We start from the raw sequence: 21,995 nt of genomic DNA, 5'->3' as shown, positions 1-21,995 counted from the left end.
TATAATTTCCTCTTTTGCACATCTGCTGGGAGAAATGACAAGCTCCTTTTTTCTAGAAAACAAGTTAAAAAGCAGATATACATAAAAGGAAAGACTTGTACAGAGTAGACTGTGGCTTGAGAACTATTTATGCAGCATCAGAAGACTAAACCAGACTCTAGCCTGGCCATAAACTAAACCCACGCCCCAGATGAGGTGCCAAGCCACAAAAAGCATTTGCGTCATCTGGGAATACAAGGAAAAGAAGGACTTCTAATTATAGGGCCTGGAAGCGGAAGCCTAGAGTGATTAGCTGTTTAGGCGCTGCTGTATGTTTATCTGGAAGCTTCCTCTCCTTCACTCTCAGCCTTAAGTTTGATAGATGAGCGTTAGCATTAGAGGGTGGGGACTAAAGCTGCTGATGGTACATGGTGTTCTCCAAAATCTGAGGTAGCTGGAGACTGAACATTAAGGCTTTTGCGGCCTCATAAGAACATAAGTCTTTTCAACTGGGCGTCAGCTGGTTAACCCAAAAGGCAAAATTAAAGAGTAGCAAACCTTGACTGGGCATATGCTATAAAATCTTGGAAACATGAGTAGGGAAGCCTTTTTTGCTATATACTATTTATAACACCTACCTAATTGTACGGTTCTTTATCAAATACACACATATGAACTGGAAGACAAATTACCAGCTATTCACACTCTCTCCAAAAAGAGACATATGCTGGGTCATATAGAAATCTTTACAGGAATTCAGATTATTATCACTCATAAAATAATTGTATGTTTTAGTATTAACTCTTGTGAATTTAATACTTCCCCTTCAATATTTATACAGATGGAAACTTAAAAATTATTAAAGTTTGTAATCTTTAAATGTCCTAACATCTTCATTTAAACAATTATTTTCTTCCTTTCATTTTGCATCATGAAATTGTTAAGCTTCTAAAGACATCTTTGGCCATATCCAATAGGTAAATATTCTAGTATTCATTACTTTCAACAGTTTATTCATCCAACAGACATAGAGGAAAAGTGGTAAATGTCTATGTATATCCTTATTGTTCCAAGTGGCTGGATATATTTCTTGTCACAAGCCAGAATACTTTTTAAACTGTATTAACCTTTATTAATGTGTAATTTATAAAAAACACACTCATTTAAAGTGTACAGTCTGATGACTATGACAAGTATGTATACCTCTGCAGCTACTACCATAATCAAGATAGAGAACATGTGAAAAAATTCCCTTGTGTCCACTTGCAGTCCATCCCCTCCCCATTGCCTGGCCCCAGGTTACCACTGATTGGCTTTCTGTCATTATGAATTAATATTGCCTACTTGAGCATTTCATGTAATGGAATCATGTAATATTTTGCTACACCTATTCACTACAGGTAAGAGTAGTCCGTGCACTTATTTATATTATTGAGTAGTGTTCCATTATATGGATATATGACAATTATATATCCATTAAGCAGTTGATTCTTGGTTTTGGCTGTTGTGGAGATTCAAGTACAAGTCTCTCTGTGGACATATGTTTTCATTTCTATTAGGTGAATATTTAGGAGGGGAATTGCTGGGTCATATGTACACTTAACTGTATAAGAAACTGGGGAAACGTTTTTCCAAAGCGGCTGTATCATCTTACCTTCCCGTGAACTCCATAATTTTGCAACATTTGGTATTGCCACTCTTTTTAAATTTAATCACTTCAGTGAGCACTTGGTGGTTTCTTGTGGTTTACATATGCCATGTTCCTTGGTGATCAGTGATGTTGGGGTGCTAAGTGGCTATTTACATATTTTCTTTTGTGACATGATTGTTCAAATCTTTTGCCCATTTTAAACTGTTTGGTCTTTATTTTATATACATTTAAAGTATATTTATATTACATTATAAAATACACATAAACTTATATATGTGTATATTTATCTCAAATATTTTCTCCCAGTTTATGGCACCCCACTTCATTTGCTTAACCGTATGTATCCCAAAAGGTTTAATGAAGACCAATCTGACGGTTTGTTTTTTTGGTGTCCTATCTAAGAAACCTTCCCCTATCCCTCCTGGCACAATAATATAATCCTTCTGTTTTCTTTTTGAAGGTTTATAGTTTCAGGTTTTAAATTAAGTCTATGATTGATTTTGAGTTAAATTTTTGTGTATGGTGTTAAAGAAAAGTTTATTTTTTCCCAAATGGATATGCCAGGTGCTCTAGCACCATTTGTTGAGAAAACTATGCTATCCCTAACAAATTACGTGACACTTTGGTCTAAAATCAAGTGACCATAAGTGTTTGATCAATTCCTGGATTCTATTCCATCCATCTATGACTATATTTACCCCAAACCATCTTTTCTACATTACTGTAGATTTATCAAGTAAATGAGAAATTTAGGTAGTTTCAGTTTTTAAAATTTACTCATCTTTTTCAAGATTGATTTGACTATTTTAGATCCTCTGAGTCTCCATATTATTTTAGAATAAGCTTCCGTTGATTATTTTTGGTTTAAACATTCGCTTTTAATAAAGCTAACTATTAGTGAACAATATTAACACAAAACACTCACAGGATATCAAAGCACAACAGTGATAAAACATTTTTATGTAAACATGGTTTTCTACCATAATTGAATTAATGAGTTTTCTCACCATATAATTAATTGTAACATCACAACACAGAAGGTCACTAGGATGGCAAAAATGTAAAATTTTTAGATAAAGCAGTTACCTTGGGAACATTCTTACGTACCAACACAATGCTACCATCCTCAAAGAAAAATTATATACACAGATACAGATAAACGCACACGCACACACACACACAGCAATACTAAATTAATGTCACAGACAATCATTGCTACAAGTTCATAATAAAATACGTTGCGAATTGAGGTTAATAGGATTTTGGTAGACAGATCAGTCTGCTTAGAAGATATATTTTATGTATTAAGCCTGTAAGATGTAAATTGAAAGGTAAATTTGGAAATTTAGGAATTTCCAAAGAAATGCCATTTGATGTACTTCACAGATGTATGAAACAGAACTTTAAAATTTTCTGGTTGGAGTTTATGTGTGTCTGTGTGTGTGTGTAGATATATATATAGTTAGAAAATCACCAAGCTATACACTTAAGATTTGTACAATCTGTACCATATAACTACAGTTCAATAAAAATGAAGACGAACCAAAACAATAACAAGGGTGAGGAAACAAGATAACATTGATGATTTTATCTACAGTGAAAGAAGAGAGGAAAAAGATAAAGATGCTAAAGAGAGAAGTTAGAGAGTTAAAACACTAGCCCTATGGGGGAAAAAAAAAACACCAAAAAATAAAGAAAGAACATAGCAGTCATAGAGAGATGTATAAGAAATACAGATACATAGTGAGGAGTCAAGAAAGAGGTCTACAAGTCTCAGATGTTCAGCGTGGCCAAATGAGTGGTCAAAGCACCATTATTCATGAATTCCACTGTGTATATATGAAAATATAACAGATTTCATTCAGGGTTCTAACAGGGGAGATCAGAAACGATGTAACACATAATGATTAGATGGAAGATAAAATTTGGTCATCACTTAACACTTTTATTTTGGGTATATTTGCAAACATAGCAAATATTAGAAAATAGGTCTCTATCTATATAGCCAAATACAATGGCTTCTTAGCCCATCAAAAAGATATGACTTAAAAAAAAAAAAAGATATGACTTGAAAAAAAGAGAGACCAATAACAAGAACAATCAAAAACCTCCCATGAAATAATGGAGGTATGGGGTTGGGGGGAGTGAATTTAGTTCATTTTTAATTAAATAATAATTTTATTTTTTCTATGCTATTGGTAAGACTTTGTTAAGATTACATTTATTAATTTTGAATAGACTGCTGCTTTCACATTTTCCTTCTCTTCCTCCATTCCTGCACCCACTCCCATCCTTTCCCACAATAGGCACCCACCATACTGAATTTAATATATGTCCTTTGAAATATGCTTATCCTTGAAAAATACTTAAAACTGTTTTAAGAGTACTGTTCAAAATGTTGAATAAAAAAATATTTAATATATGGCAAGAATACAGACCAATCTGAAAGAGGAAACTGAAACAAGCCTGAAGCTAGGGGAGGGCCAGAGCATTCTAGAAGAGTGGAAAGGAGAAGGGACAACAATATTCAAGTACTTTACTGTTTTAAAGTTGTCCTTTAAAAAGTTTAATTCAACCTTGGCTACTTTGCCTGTATGTACTTGGTTATAGATATCCTTCTTTACCTTCTTCAAAATTTAATACTGGGTCTATATTGTTGTTGTAGCTATAGTGTTACAGGCATATATATTTACTTCATGTTTTTACACAGTATGCCACTGTATGCATTCACATCTTTCATTAGTTCATTCAGTATTAATTGAGCATCTTTGCTGTGGCAGTGGTGGCAGTGAAGGAGCAGGGCCCCTCCTTACTAATGGACATGCAGGATTCCAAAGCTGGATTAGCACTTTCGTGGGCTCTGGACAATTTTGCCTTCGTTGACCCCCCCAACTCCTCCAGGAAAAAAATATTTTATGACTACTGTTGTTGGTTTTAAACGTGTATTAAGGCATTCTATCAACCTAAAAGTTTATATATATATATATATATATACACACACACATTTTTTTTTACATTTAAAAGGAATGAAACGTTTTGGTGGGACCCTAAAATTATTGTGGGCCCTAGGCATGGTGCCTACTGTACTTTATGGCACATCAAACCTGAAAAGTTTGACTCTCATACAAGCCTAGCACCACAATGAACAGAGCGAAGACAACAAATTCTCCAAGGAGCAATCCATTACCTGAGTAAAAGACATCACTTCACAAGATGAAAAAACAGGAGAGTAACTACAGACCTCTAATGGAAACATCCCCTTGTTGGTGGGGGGGAGGGGTTGGCAATAAACTCTTCAAGCTGCTTTTGCATTGTTAATGATATAGTATGACTGACTAACAGTAATAAACCAAAGCTGTCACATGAGAGGAAAAATCTAAAGCCACATAATTCTATAAATCTACAAGGCATACACGTTAACAAAAAATCAAGACAAGGTATTTTTCTGACAACTTGCTATGATCAATGGGGAAAACTGTGCAAAAAAGAAAAATCCAACTTTTAAAATGATTAACCCAAGACCACCATCACCTTTCGATATATAGCATTTAAGTAACCAGAAAAATTTCAAGTCTGTTAAAGATGCAGTCAAGCATCCAAAGGGGTACATGTTTAATCTACTTTACTAGAGACCCAATGTTCATTTTCCTCTTATTAATGGATGGAAAAGCAATTTCCCTGCCAAGGAAGGGTAATTATTTTAAATGTAGCTGTGGGGGCTTCCCTGGTGGCGCAGTGGTTGAGAGTCCGCCTGCCGATGCAGGGGACACGGGTTTGTGCCCCAGTCTGGGAAGATCCCACATGCCGCGGAGCGGCTGGGCCCGTGAGCCGTGGCCGCTGGGCCTGCGCGTCCGGAGCCTGTGCTCCGCAACGGGAGAGGCCACAACAGTGAGAGGCCCACGTATCACAAAAACAAAATAAAATAAATAAAATAAAATAAAATAAAATGTAGATGTGTTGCCCTTCACAGCTCTAGGCTACTACTCAGTTGGCAGAAGTAACGCCTCTGGAAGGCAGATCAATTATTTGCCGAAGTAAAGACAACAGGTCTGTTTGAGAAACGTCAGGCTGACTGCAAGGAGTTGACAATTTCTTCCTTACATCTCTAATTTCCAATTTAATTAATAAAGAAATACATATCTTCTTTGGTGTCAAATGCCATACAATTAATAATATGCCAATCTAGCGTACCAAGTCACACAAATGTGATGTAGTTTCCGCAAGATATTTTAAATTTAATTTCAATATTAATTACATGTGATATGCATCTGCATTTAATATAACTGGCATCATGGAATAATCCCACAGTTGAGGGAGGGAGACAATTCTTGATCAAATCACAAATTGGAAGTTGGTTTTATTCAACAAATGACTAATTACATTAAATTAATGCCTTATCTCTGCCCTGCCAGAGTTTTCCCATAATTACTATGATAGAAAAAGACAATTAATTAATATAATTATTCAATGTGCACTTACTCACTATCAACTATGTGAAAATTACCAGGCTAATAATACCTGGGGATGAAATAAAAGTTTACCTCTAACAGAAAACATGTTGAAAGGATACTCTTGATGGATATAAATAAAAACTAGGATGAGGGAGGTTAATAATAATGAAAACAACAACTGAGACTTCAATAAATGTCTCAGTATATTTTAAGTATTGTTTAAGATGCCAGTATAGCCCTCATTTTACTGATGAGGAAACAGAAGTACTGTGAGTGATCCACGCAGATTAAGTAGCTTGCCTTATTAAGTAGCAGGATGAAGGGGTGACATGATATTTTACGTAGGGTCAGGTAAGTCTTCCCAAAATGATACGTAAGATGGGATTCAACAGATAAATAAGAGCCAGGGAAAAGAAGCTTCCAGGCAGAGGTAAAATGATGTAACGTGTTTAAGGAGCTGAAAAATAACTAGAATGGCCAAATATGGGAAGAAAAATGTTGATCAGGTTGAAGCAGTAAACTTGTACCAGGCTGTAATACTTTTCGACAATACACTCAATAATAAGGAAGTTGCTGAAAGACAGAAGTATCATTAACATTTAACATTTCTTACAAAATATGTGAATATCTTAAAATGCAAGTAAACATGGAGCATGATACAACAATCACAGTTGAACAGAATAACCTAGAATTGGGCTGTGATCAAACAAGACTTTCTAAAAACAAGAATAACTGAACGATTCTCATACATACTGTTATAGACTAAATGTCTGTACAGCCCCAAAATTCCTATATTGAAATGCTAAAAACCCAGTGTGGCTATATGTGGAATGGGGGGTGTGGGGGGGGTGGTCTCTTTGGAAGTAACTAAGTTTAAATGAGGTCATAAGGGTGAGGCCCTGATCTGATAGTATTAGTATCCTGGTAAGAAGAGACACCACAGAGATCGCATTCTCTCTCTCTCTCTCTCTCTCTCTCTCTCTCTCTTTCTGTCTGTCTGTCTCTCTCCCTGCTCCCTTGTACCAAGGAAAGGCCATGTGATGACACATCGAGAAGGTGGCTATTTCTTAGCCAGGAAGAAACACCTCAGTAGAAACCATCAGCTGGAAACTTGATCTTGGACTTCCTGCCTCAATCACTGTGGGAAAAGAAATTTCTGTTGTTTAAGCCACCGAGCCTATGGTATTGCATTCTGGCAGCCTGAGATGACTAATACATGTACACAGGTTATTGTCTAAACCTAGTATCATAGAGAACATTTTACATGTCAAATGACCAGTGAGCAGGATTTGGGGATGGATTTATAAAATCAAAAGAGGCTATTGTTCTTGCTCTATAACAAACCGATGAAGAACATAATAAAGTTGTAAAAAATACTATTTGAAAGTTCAATAAGTAAAACTAGCTGCTCTCACCTTGAGCAGAACAGCAGGAGGAAGAGGGGTCCAAGATAGGTGAGGATAAGGAGAACTCAGCAACCTTTTGAAAAATTTTCAAGGGCTCAATTTGAGCTGACACGACAGATTAGAATACCACCCCCACAAAAGTACAACTCTGTACCCAACTAATCGAGAGGATTAAGATTAATAATGTCAAAAGCTGTGAATAAAGAAAGAGAGCTGACAGTTGCTGAAAGAAAAAATAACCACTGAACTAAACTATCATATCTAGTTGACATATTCCTCAAAATTATGAGCAAAATACAGATACTTTCAATGAAAAAAATGCTTTAAAAAAGTAATCTTTATCAGAGAAAGCAGAAATAGCCAACAGTAGTATGTTACTGAGGAAAGTACAAAAGCAATTCAATGGGCTTCCCTGGTGGCGCAGTGGTTGAGAGTCCGCCTGCCGATGTGGGGGACACGAGTTCGTGCCCCGGTCTGGGGAGATCCCACATGCCATGGAGCGGCTGGGCCCGTGAGCCATGGCCGCTGAGCCTGCGCGTTCGGAGCCTGTGCTCCGCAACAGGAGAGGCCACAACAGTGAGAGGCCTGCGTACCGCAAAAAAAAAAAAAAAAAAAAGGGAAAAAAGAAAAAAGCAATTCAATGGAGGAAGGATAGTATCTTGAAAAAATTATGAAGTAGCAAAGAATAGGGGAAAATCATGACCTAAACCTGGTCATAAACCTAAAATAACACAAAGGGGATCATAAATTTAAATATAAATACAGAGACTTCCCTGGTGGTCCAGTGGTTAAGAATTCTTCCAATGCAGGAGACACGGGTTCGATCCCTGGTCAGGGAACTAAGATCCCACATGCCAGGGCAACTAAGCCCATGTGCCACAACTACTGAGCCCATGCACCACAACTAGAGAGGCTGCATGCCCCAACTACTGAGCACGCACGCTCTGGAGCCCACAAACCACAATTAGAGAGAGCCCTCACCACAACAAAGCCCTCATCCCACATGCTGCAACAAAGATCTTGAGTGCTACAACTAAGACTCGACACAGCCAGGTAAATAAAGTTTAAAAAAAAAAAAAAAGAATGGGCTTCCCTGGTGGCGCAGTGGTTGAGAGTCCGCCTGCCGATGCAGGGGACCCGGGTTTGTGCCCTGGTCCGGGAAGATCCCACATGCTGCGGAGCGGCTGGGCCTGTGAGCCATGGCCGCTGAGCCTGCGCGTCCGGAGCCTGTGCTCTGCAATGGGAGAAGCCACAGCAGTGAGAGGCCCGTGTACCGAAAAATAATAATAATAATAATAATAATAATAATAATAATAATAATAAAGTTCACAAATGTATAGCACAATCCCAAATTTACGAATAAAAATTATTTTAAAAATTGGGCTTCCCTGATTGTGCAACGGTTAAGAATCCGCCTGCCAATGCAAAGGACACGGGTTCAAGCCCTGGTCCGGGAAGATCCCACATGCCGCGGAGCAACTAAGCCCGTGCACCACAACTACTGAGCCTACGCTCTAGAGCCCACGAGACACAACTACTGAGCCTGTGTGCCACAACTACTGAAGCCCACGTGCCCTAGAGCCCATGCTCCGCAACAAGAGAAGCCACCGCAATGAGAGGCCCACACACCACATTGAAGAGTAGCCCCCACTCGCCACAACTAGAGAAAGCCCGTGCTCAGCAATGACGACCCAACACAGTCATAAATAAATAAATAAATAGATAAATAAATAGGAAAAAATGGATTTCACAAAAAGTAAAGAATTTTGCTCTGCAAAGGACCCTATTAAAAATACAAAAGGAGGGCTTCCCTGGTGGCGCAGTGGTTGAGAGTCCGCCTGCCGATGCAGGGGACGTGGGTTCGTGCCCCGGTCTGGGAGGATCCCACATGCCGCAGAGCGGCTGGGCCCGTGAGCCATGGCCGCTGACCCTGTGCGTCCGGAGCCTGTGCATCCGGAGCCTGTGCTCCACAACGGGAGAGGCCACAACAGTGAGAGGCCCACGTACAGCAAAAAAAAAAAAAAAAATACAAAAGGAAAAACTTCTTACTGGGAAAAAAGATTTCCACATCACATATCTTACAGAGGGCCTATATCTAGTGTATATATATACAAAATAGAAAATGATGAGACTACCAAATCCTAGCAAGGATACAGAGAAACCATGTCTAGAGGATTAAAGGGAAGTATGAGAATGTCTCACCAAGTAGGGAAAATCAATAAAGACATAACATTATAAAAAGAAACAAATAGAAATCTGGAGTAGAAAAGTATTTACAATAACTGAAATGAAAAATTCAATAGAGGGGCTGGCTCGAAAAGCAGATTTAAACAGCAGAAGCAATCAATTGAGAGTATCCAGCTTAACAAAAAAAGAACGAGGAAAAATGAAGAGCCTCTGAGATCTGTGGGATACTATCGAGGAGGTGAATCTACAGGAGTCCAAGAAGGAAAGAAGAGGGGAAAAGAGGCAGAAATAATGACTGAGAAGTCTCAAATTTCATGAAAAACATTAAGGACAGTGAAACTACTTTGTATGATACTATAATGGTGAGTACATGTTCATATTAATTTGTTAAAACGCATAGAAATTACACCACCAAGAGTGAACCCTAATGTAAACTGTGGACTTTGGATGATAATAATGTGTCAACATGGGTTCATCAACTGTAAGAAAATGATCAATGTGGTGTGGAATGCTGTTAGCGTAGGAGATTGTTGGTGTGGGCCTGAGGGGTGGGGGGGATGGGAGAAAGGTGGAATACGAGAGCTCTCTGCACTTTCCATTCACTTTTGCTGTGGACCTAAAACTGCTCTAAAAAATAGTTTATTAATTTTAAAAGAAGTTCCCTAGAAAAGGTTGAAAATACAATATAAAATATACTCATCGTGTATCTAAATAATTGAAAGCAACAAACTTACACCACCCATATTGAATCTGCCTAGATCTAAGCATGATGCCTCTCCGGTTCTTCTAACCAAATCATAAATGTTGCCATTAAAATATTTATTTTAATTCAGGACTCACTCATAGCTAATAAACAAGAATGGGAAGGAGAAATTGAAAAACAAACTGAATGCAGCTGCTGAACTGAAAGTTTCACAGCTCTATTTAATGGTACCCCTTAATTTCTTTTCTGAATAGGTCCCATACAAGGCTGAACTGCATGCCACCCAGTCAAACAACCTACATTTTCTCCTTAATTCACTTTGCAGTGTTATTCCATCATGTACATTGTTTTTAAAATTTCTCAGGAGATGGACAGCATTCCTGGTTTGTTCTTGAATTTTGATACACAGGACATGGTAATAATTCTGGCAGTTAAAAATAGGCCTCTCTAAATAAAAGTAAAACAGTGATACATATATACAGGGAAACCAGTTAGAGAAAATCAGGTTTAAAAACAAAAAACAGGCAATCAACTTTTCTTATATGTTTTGTTAAACTTATTTTTTTAAGTGAACTTCCCTATGCCCATTAAGAGTACTTCAACAAGCACTAATGTTATTACTGGCCACATTACATACCAAATGAAAATGCCTTTAACCAAATAGAGAATTATTAGAGGGTTAGTTAAAACTTGAATATAAATAAATTTTGAAATATATATTGGATACATGTAAGGAAAAACTGGGGTATTACTAGAGGATTTACAAAGTTACATTTTGAAAAGGTACTATTTAAACAACAACAAAACAAGTGTTATGGCAAGGGCCTTTTAAATTAGATGCCTTTGTACAAAATAGCAATTAATGAAAGTTCAGAAGCTAACAGAAATAACTTAGCCAGAGAACAGAAAAGTGCCTCATCTTATAAGTAAATTCATAGAGAACTTAAATTTTGATAGAAAATACATTTGATCTCCCCAAAATATTTTTAAGTATTACATAAAAAATTACAAGGAAAAAAAATAACTACTACGGTATTCATGCATTTACAAATGGCAAAGAAGCCTCTTGCCCCAAATATTTCATATGTCTGTGTGTATGTCTGAATCCGAGAATGTTAGGATAAAACGAGAAACGTGATACAGAAACTAGACAAGCAAAATAAAATGTCACCTAGTGATAGGAGCTGGATAATAGTTAGCAGCCATAGCTGAGCGCAATACCTTTCTCTAAGACGTTGTGCAGCTACTGAATAGCTAAAATAAAATCAAGGTTTTCAAATCATTGAGAATTGAATATTTTATGTACATACTTGTTCATATTCAAACAATAAAAGTCATATTCTGAATGGCAAAAATACTCAGAGATGAACAGTAAATAACTAAGATGAATTGTAAGCAACTGCACTAAATCTGTGTCTACCAGCTTCTATAAAAGATTTTGCAAACCAATTTTGTGAGTGCTTGCTGAATTATGAACCCTCCATTTAATTCAAATTTTTACAGAGATACAAAGCATTTTATAAAATTTTGCAGAAATGTTGACACATTGAAAAATAAATCTGCCACATAACAAACTGATGAGTCCACTGTATAGCCTCTGCTTCAAAATCTATGTCAAATGTGCCATATTTTTTTTGCCTCATTCATTCAACTAATATTAATTTATATACCAGGCACTGAATCATTATTTCCTAATCATCTTTTGGTTCCAATTTAGAACTGACTTCCTTTTTAAGAACTTTCTCCAAAAGCAGAAGACCAAGTTAACATTCACCTCCTAGCACTCTGTCCTTACTCCCCAAAGGATTTATCTTCCTTTTTTAAAAAAAGTCCCTATGCCACCAGCAGACTCCATGGGTAGGGACTGAACCAGGCACTGTGAATGAAGTCTAGCTTCCAATGTGTTTAGTTTAAACAGGTGAAATCACACCAAGCATGAATGGGCTCATAAACATTTTAGTGCCATGAACCTTTTCGGCAACATGGTGAAGCCTAGGAACCTCTTTCTCAGAATAATATTTTTTTAAAGACAAAATAAAATACTTAGGGTTATAAAAATTGACATGTGGTAGAATATGTTTTTATTAATATATTAAAATATAGGCTCTACCATGATTTTGAACCATAAGCATTATTTAGAGAATTATATAAATAACATCAAAATGATATGAAAATATCCATTATTTCTATTACTCACAAACTCGCCAGCAAGCTAGTATTTCAGTGGTTTATTGTACATATTCATAAGTGAAAGAAATTTTCATTACAGGTTAAAGAAAATAAAGATGAATTTTTTTCTTTCTAGGTTCACATACTGTCTAAATATTACCCATGGACCTCTCAGACCCAGGTTAAGAAGCTCTATTTTAAATTCAAGAAGAACTGTAAGAGATCCTAAAACTCATAAAATAGTTCTCATAAAATTCTCTTCCCTCCAAGAAATTATAAGATTTGGTGTGAGACCAAATTAAGAATACAACAGTACAAGAATGTCAATTTATATGTATTGAACTGTTACATAACACACCAAAGGAAAGATCCAGCAAAGAAATAATTGATAAGTTGGATTTCATTAAAATTAAATACTTTGATTTTCAGAAATTTTCAAGAGAATGAGAAGACAAATCACAGACTGGGAGAAAATATGTACAAAACACATATTTGATACAGGAGTGTTATCCAAAATATACAAAGAACTCTTAAAACTCAACAATCAAAAAATGAACAAACCAATTAAAAAGCGGATGAAAGATACAGACAGCTCAATAAATAATATATCAGATGGTAAATAATGTATGATACATCCATACAATAGAATATTATTCAGTGCTAAAAAGAAATGAGCAATCAAGGCATGAAAAGACACAGAGGAGATTTAAATATCTGCATATTAGTAAGTGAAAGAAGCCAATCTGAAATGGCTACATACTGTAATATTCCAACTATATGACATTCTGAAACTATGAAAACTGGTACACAATGACACGATGATAGAAGTAACTAAAACATTCTTTAAGTTATATAAGATGTTCTGGTAACAATGGAAATTCATAGACAGGAGAAAATACAACTTCAGACTTCTGCAGCACCCTAACTATGGCAATATGAAATATACATTAATACAAAGGAGATCTGACATAACAGATGGACTATCAAAATGAGTCATGCTGGTTACTCCAAGTAGAGTGCTATAAGTGACATAACTTCCAGACTGTTTCTTCAAATTTAACTAAATTCCCACAACATTCAGATCATTTCAATAAATCTTTGTCTTCATTAATTAAATCAATCCTAATGATCAACAATTACTACAAAATCTTCCTCTCTATTGAAAATACCGAAGATAATCAGAGGAAAATTATTCAAAATACTTTATATTATCCTCTTACCATCATTCTTTATCTGAAAAGATGAAAAGAAGGGGGAAAAGATGGGCCTTTCCATCAATTTTACCTAATACTCTGCAGAATAAGATAAAAATGGCAGTCTCTTCAGACCCACCAAGCAAGGAAAAGATTGCAAACTTACGTAGATTGTTTCAGCTCTGAAAGCATAAGAGCAATTTTATCTTCTATTCATAATCAAAGTATTTTAAAAATAAGTCCACTGAAGTGGAATTCCACCACTGGACGTATTAAACTAATTCCTAACTATGAAAATTGGTAAAGAGAAAGTATTACATTTTTGCCCTGTTTTTTGCATACAGGAGAACTATGGTTCATTTATGGTTGATGAGAGAAAAATCTTTTTTAAAATACAGCAGTTAATCAATACAGAAAATATGATAGAATTAGACAAACCACCATTCTATAGCCTTCAATGTAACAAAACTATTTAGTAAAAAGTTGTTTCAGAAATGAGGCCAAAATAACACTCTGCACTTGCTAATCTCCACAAGACAACCTATTTGCAAAATGCAGATGTCTGATGGGTCACTAACTTATTCTTGTGATCAAACATAGTATCATAAATTGCAAGAGAGCCTGATATAATGTGTCTCCTGCTGGGATGAAATGATGTAGACAGCAATACTTAGGAAGTTTAAAAAAAAATCTTTAGGCCTGAATGTATTTAAAAGCCTTTTAGGGAATAAGGAAAACATTATTATAATGAAAAAAATATGTGACAAATGCAGAGTTTGGATAAGATAACTGCTCTGGACACTGAAATTTAGGGGGAAAAAGGTGAAAGTAATAAATTGGATTAAAAGGAGCTAAAGAGACATAAAATGTAAGGAGTAAACTTTAATTAGACCTTGATTTGAAGCAGTTAGAGAACCCATTTTTGAGACAATTGGGAAATTTTAAATTATGACTTGGATATTAGATAACATAATGTGTTACTTTTCTGAATATAATATAATATTTGCCTATAAAGTACAAGAAGGGCCTTACTCTTAGAAAATGCATGCTTAATTCGTAATGGGTGAAATGTCATCACGTATGTAACTTACATTCAAACAGTTCAGCAAAATACAAACACACACACACACACACACACACTATATTAAAATGTGAAGACCTGTTTAATCAGGGTGACAGTACATCTGTCACTGTATTGTTAAAAAGAAACTTGAAGTTACAGAGAAAATGCCATTCACATACATATGTAGTTTCATATATTGAAGTCCTTACCTTACTAATAATACAGAAATTAATGCAGTTCAACAGCACTGTTTATCTACTATTATTTATCTACTGCTACTACTTAATCACAACTTTGCTCAGAGTAAAACTAATCTTTAGGGAGTTTCTAAATTTTTATTATAAATTCATTCATTCAATAATCACTTACTGAAAACTATTTACTTATCTCACATACACTAACACATATATTTCATATTTTCCATTTCCAAAAAATTGGTTGGAAAACCCATAACATAAATGGGGGGTGAAGGGGAGGGAAGGACATACCGCTTGTATTAAAAGCCATACAGCACACTGGTTTTTCATGAGCAGGGAAATGGGCCACGATGCCATCACTGTCAGAATCCTCACTCACAAGCACCTTTACAAAAAGGAAGAAGGCAAATGGAAGTTAACCAACTACTGAGCCTGAAGATATACACAGATACACCACTGCATCCCTGACCAAATAACATGTTTCCACTACATTTGAAGATTATTCTTGGCAATATAAGGTGAGAATGTCACTTCAGAAATAGGAAAAGATGTAACATGTCCCCAGCAGATCAATCATATAACCTCTAAAAACAGTTGGTTGACTTGACTGTACATGACAGAGACAATAATTTCTTGACACGTAGATTCAGAAAAAAACGAAAAGCATAAAATCAGCTATGCAGAGCTTCATCTAAGAACAGGAGCAAGAGTTCTTATTGTGTTATGGCCTGCTGAAAAACTCTTGGCCATGACTGGAACAGAACAGTGAAAAACAACATAAGTTAAATACAAACAAACAGCCATATATTAGAGGAATTATCGAAATATTTTTTACTTAAAGTACAAAAGTTATGGTCTTTTGTACTTTAATCTAACTCCTAGATTTTAGATGGACACATCACTTCTTTGAAAATATTACCAAGCAAAAGTATATTGGAACAGGCAGTTTTGTATCTCAAATTTATTCCCCTTAATTTTCTAAGCATATTGAAATACAATTTACATTCCATACAATTTGCCCATTGTGAGTACACTGTTCAATGATCCCTAAGGAAAAAAGTTTTAAAATAACATGTATTCGTTTTACAAAGCAAGTAATTAACTCAAGAAACAAAAAAGTTTCACATATCTAATGTTGCAAAGGAAAAACCTACTGCACCAATATTGGATCATGATCGACATAAAGAATTTAATCTGAAGTAATCCAGGAAGTAGTCCTACACTGGCAAAGTTAATTTTTCTTTTAGAGTAAAAAGCTTTACAGAGGTGTAATTTACATTCCATAAAAGTCACTTATTTTATGTTTACAATTCAATGATTTTATACAGTACTACAACCATTACAACAATCCGTTATATAGAAACATCTGATTTGTCACCCTTTCCTATCTTAATGCTTTAATCTTCTTGCCTTATTGTTCTGGCTAGAACCTGCAATTCAGTTAAGCTGCAGACTGATCATTTTTCTGTCTGTAGATTTTTTTCATTACCACTTAAACCATTTTTAAGTATTCACTTCAGTTCTGTGAAGTATACTCATATTGTTATCTAACAGATTTCTAGAACTTTTTCATCTTGCAAAACTTAAATTCTATACACACTAAACACTAATTCTTCCTCTTCCCTCCTCCCACCCTTAGTAACCACCTTTTAATTTTGTTTCCATGATTTTGACTACTTTAGATATTCAAAATAAAAGGAAGAATTTAGTATTTGTACTTCTGTGACTGGCTATTCCCTTAGCACAATGTCCTCAAGGTTCATCCACATTGTAACATGTAAAAAGATTTCCTTCTTTCCTAAGGTTGTGTAATATTATTACATTGTATGTATATACCACATTTCTCTTTATCCATTTATCTGGCAATGGACATTTGGATTGCTTCCACCTCCCGGGTACCGTGAATAACACTGCAAAGAATAGGAGTGTGTAAATATCTCTTCAAGATCCTGATTTGAATTATTCTGCATATAAATGCCGAAGTGGGATTACTGGATCACATGGTAATTCTATTTTTAATATTCTGAGAAACTTTCATACTGATTTCCATAATGGCTGCATCATTTTACACTCCCACCAAAAGTTCACAAGGGTTCCAACTTCTCCCCATCTTCTGTCAACACTGTTAAATTCTGTTCTGTTGATAGTGGTCATCCTGATAGGTAGGAGGTGGTATTTCACTGTGGTTTTGATTTGCTAATGATTAGTGATGTTGAGCATCTTTTCATATGCTTACTGGACATCGCTACATCTTCTTTGGAGAAGTTTCTATTCAAGTCCTATGCCCATTTGTTAATCGGGTTTTTTTTTTATTATTATTATTGTTGAGTTGTAGAAACTCCTTATTCATACTATATATTAATTCCTTATGAGCCATATGATTTACAATGATCTTCTCCCACTCCATAGGGTGCCTTTTCACTTGGTTGATTTGTTCCATTTAGACACAGAAGTTTTAAAGTCTGATGTAGCTCCATTTGTCTATTTTTATTTTGTTACCTGTGCTTTTGGTTTAATATCTAAGAAATCATTGCCTGATCCAATGTCCTAAAGATTTTCTCCTATGTTTTCTTGTAGGAGTTTAATAGTTTCCAGTCTAATGGCTGGGTCTATAATCTATAATCATTTTTGTATATGGAATAAGGTAAGGGTCCAACTTCATTCTTTTGCATGTAGCTATCCAGTTTTCCAAACCTCATCTGTTGAAGAGACTGCCGTTTCCCCACTGTGAGCTTTTTCCAACCTTGTCAAAAATCTTTTGGATGCATATGCATGGTGTTATTTCTGCACTCTCTATTCTGTTCCATTGGTCTACATATCTATCTTTACACCAGTAGCACATCATCTTAATTACCAAATTGCTTTGCAATATGATTTGAAATGAGGCAGAGTTGTGTTTTTCTTTTTCCAAGATTATTTCAGCTTTTCAGGGTCCCTTCAGATTCCATAAGAAAATTAGGATGGTTTTTTCTATTACTGTCACAAAATGTCATAGAGATTTTCATAGATATTGTATTTAATATCACATTAGGTGCTATGGATATTTTAACAACATTGTCTTCAAATCCACAAGCACGAGATGTTTTTCCCATATTTTGTATCTTCTTTCACTTCTTTTAACAATGTATTATAGTTTTCAGTGTACAAGTCTTTCATCTCCTTGTTTTTGTTTATCCCTAAGAGTTTGTTTTTTTTAAAAAAATAATCAACAAAATTGACAGCCCTTAATTAGACTAACAAAAAAAGAGAGAAAATTCAAATAGCTAAAATTAGAAATGATTATTTAGTAACATATTGTTTAGCTTCCATGTGTTTGCGTTTTTTACATTTTTTTCTCCGTAACTGATTTCTAATCTCATAGCATTGTGGTCAGAAAAGATGCTTGATATGACTTCAATTTTCTTAAATTTACTGAGGCTTGATTTGTGAACCAAGAAGTGATCTATCCTGGAGAATGTTCCATGCGCACTTGAGAAGAAAGTGTAATCTGCTGTTTTTTGGATTGAATGTCCTATAAATATCAATTATATCTATCTGGTCTATTGTGTCATTTAAAGCTTGTGTATCCTTATTAATTTTCTGTTCGGATGATCTGTCCATTGGTGTAAGTGAGGTGTTAAAGTCCCCACTATTATTGTGTTACTGTAGATTTCCTCTTTTAGAGCTGTTAGCGGTTGCCTTATGTATTGAGGCGCTCCTATGTTGGGCGCATATATATTTATAATTGTTATATCTTCTTCTTGGATTGATCCCTTGATCATTATGTAGTGTCCTTCCTTGTCTCTTGTAACATTCTTTATTTTAAAGTCTATTTTACCTGATATGAGTATTGCTACTCCAGCTTTCTTTTGATTTCCATTTGCATGGAATATCTTTTTCCATCTCCTTCCCTTCAGAATGGCCATCATCAAAAAATCTACAAACAATAAATTCTGGAGAGAGTGTGGAGAAAAGGGAACCCTCCTGAACTGTTGGTGGGAATGTAAATTGATTCAGCTATGGAGAACAGTACGGAGGTTCCTTAAAAAACTAAAAATAGAATTACCATATGACACAGCAATCCCACTACTGGGCATATACCCAGAGAAAACCATAATTCAAAAAAGACACATGCACCCCAATGTTCACTGCAGCGTTATTTACAATAGCCAGGTCATGGAAGCAACCTAAATGCCCATCAACAGACGAATGGATAAAGATGTGGTACATATATACAATGGAATATTACTCAGTCATAAAAAGGAACGAAATTGGGTCATTTGTAGAGACGTGGATGGATCTAGAGACTGTCATACAGAGTGAAGTAAGTCAGAAAGAGAAAAACAAATATCATATATTAATGCATATATGTGGAACCTAGAAAAATGGTACAGATGAACCGGTTTGCAGGACAGAAATAAAGACACAGATGTAGAGAACGTATGGACACCAAGGGGGGAAAGTGGCGGGGGTGTGTGCGATGAATTGGGAGATTGGGATTGACATATATACACTAATATATATAAAATGGATAACTAATAAGAACCTGCTGTATAAAAAATAAATAAAATTCAAAAATTCAAATAAAATAAAAATAAAATTAGAAATGAAACGAGAGCCATTAAAACTGATGTCACAGAAATAAAAAGGATTATAACATATATCTATAAGACCCTCATTGTCCTGAGACCAAAACAAGAGAAAGACAAAAAGAAAACTACAAATCAATATCCCTGATGAATAATGATGAAAAAATCTAAAAGAAAACAGGATCAAACAAAATTCAACACATTAAAAGGATCATACACCAAGAAAAGTGAGACTTACACTTGGAATGTAAGGATGGTTCAACATACAAAAATCAATTAATATAATATACCACATTAACAAACTGAAGAACAAAAGATGATTGATTGATCATCTCAATCAATGCAGAAAAATTATTTGACAAAATTCAACCACTTTCATGATAAAAACACTCAATAAACTAGGAATACATGGAAACTACCTCAATACAATAAAAGTTACATATGCAGAGTCCAAAGCTAATATTACATACAATGGGCAAGACTGAAAGATTTTCCTCTAAGATCAGTAAAAAGGCAAGGATGCCAACTCTCAGTACTACTATTCAACATAGTACTATAAGGTCTAGCCATAGCAACTAGACCAAAAGGGGGGGGAAAAAGAAAAAGAAAGAAATACAAGGCATACAAATTGGAAAAGAAAGAAAATTACCTCTGTAATAGATTTTGCAGATTACACACACACACACACACACACACACACACACACACACACATAATTCAACAAAGTTGCAGGATATAAAATTAGCACTCACAATCAGTTTCATTTCTATACACTAACAAAGACCAAATTAAAAAGGAAATTAAGAAAACAATCCCATTTGCTATATCATCAGATTTATCAACTTTGTTAATCTTTTCAAAGAACCAGTTTTGGATTTTCCCCATCATTTCACTGTTTGTTATTTTGTTGACTGCTGGTCATATTTCTATTATTTACTTCATTTGTCTTGCTTTGGTTATAATTTGCTGTTTTTGAAATCTCTTAATGGAGAGCTAAGATTATTAATTTAGGACCACTTTTCTACTATAACCATTTAAAGTTGTAATTTTCCCATTATTCAATAATATAGTTGCAATTATAATTTCTGATATGTTCTATTTCTATGTTCATTGCATTCAAAATATTTTCTAATTTACTTGAGACTCTTTCATTTCATAATTTCATTCTATTATTGATTTCCATTCTTTAGATTTGTTTTATGGCCAATCATATGGTCTATCTTGGAAAATGTTCCAGATGTTCTTGAAAACAATCTTACGTTTGTAGGTTTTGGGGGAAGATTTAGGTCATGTTGGTTGACAGTCTTAATCAAGTCTTCTGAATCTTTAAAAATTTTCTGTATAGTTTTTCCATCAATTATTGAAAGCACAGTATTTAAATCTCAAACTGTAAATGTTAGCTAGAATTTCTTCTTTCAATCTGTCAGATTTTGTTTAATGCTTGCTGCACTATGTTGTTAGGTGTTTACACATTATTAATTGTTTTATCTAGCTATTACATTGACTCTCTTATCATTATGAAACATCCCTCTTTTCCTCTGGCAATATTTCTTGACTTAAAGTCTTTTATCAGATATTAATATGCCATTCCAATTCTATTATGGTTATTGTTTGCATGGTACATTTCTTCCATCCTTTTACTTGAAACAATTATGTCTTTGAATCTAAAGTGATTCTGGTCTGACAATCACTGTCTTTTAACTTGAGTCCATTTATAGTTAATATAATTACACATATAATTGGATTTAGGTCTGCCATTTTCCATTTATTTTTATGTCTCAGGTGTTTGTTGTTGCTCTGATCCTCTTCCTTTGTGTTAAACAATTATTTTTAATGTTTACTATTTTTATCTTCTGTTAATTCTTTGGATTAATTTCTTAAGTGGTTACTGTACAGGCTATATAAGGTGCTGTATAGACAACAAGATTACATGTTAATTCCACACTTAATTGCAATAAATTATAGCTCCTTGCTCCAGTATAGCTCCATTTCCTCCCCATTCCTTTGTGCTATTATTATCATGGGAATTATCAACTGAGAAACATCATTATTCCCTAAAACAATCTTCCAATTACATATATGTTGACATGTTTAATGTTGCCCCAAAGGCCTCTGAGACTCTATTTTTTTTTAACTTTTTATTTTCTATTGGATATAGCAGATTAACAATGTTGTATTAGTTTCAGGCGTACAGCAAAGTGATTCAGTTATACATATACATGTATCTATTATTTTTCAAATTCTTCTCCCATTTAGGTTGTTACATAATATTAAACAGAGCTCCCTGTGCTATACAGTAGGTCCTGTTGGTTATCCATATTAAATATAGCAGTATGTACAGGTCAATCCCAAACTCCCTAACTATCCCTCCCCCTGACACTTCCCCCGTGGTAACCATAAGTTCACCATAAGTTCGTTCTCTAAGTCT

General features: G+C 35.0%; 1 protein-coding gene across 3 annotated transcripts in view; it reads right to left on the bottom strand.

Moving 5' to 3' along the window:
• BCAS3 (BCAS3 microtubule associated cell migration factor) overlaps nt 1-21,995 on the bottom strand; it is a 573,053-nt gene that overhangs the window by 385,446 nt on the left and 165,612 nt on the right. For all 3 annotated transcript variants that reach the window (XM_060290805.1, XM_030881822.2, XM_060290806.1), the window contains exon 13: nt 15,291-15,384. In XM_060290805.1, coding sequence (XP_060146788.1) covers nt 15,291-15,384 — 94 coding nt within the window. The remainder of the gene's footprint in view (nt 1-15,290; nt 15,385-21,995) is intronic.

This window comes from Globicephala melas, chromosome 20 (genome assembly GCF_963455315.2).
Source record: "Globicephala melas chromosome 20, mGloMel1.2, whole genome shotgun sequence".
Classification (NCBI taxonomy): domain Eukaryota; kingdom Metazoa; phylum Chordata; class Mammalia; order Artiodactyla; family Delphinidae; genus Globicephala; species Globicephala melas.
Note: the sequence above shows the minus strand (reverse complement) of the source record. Positions and strands in the feature narration are given on the sequence as shown.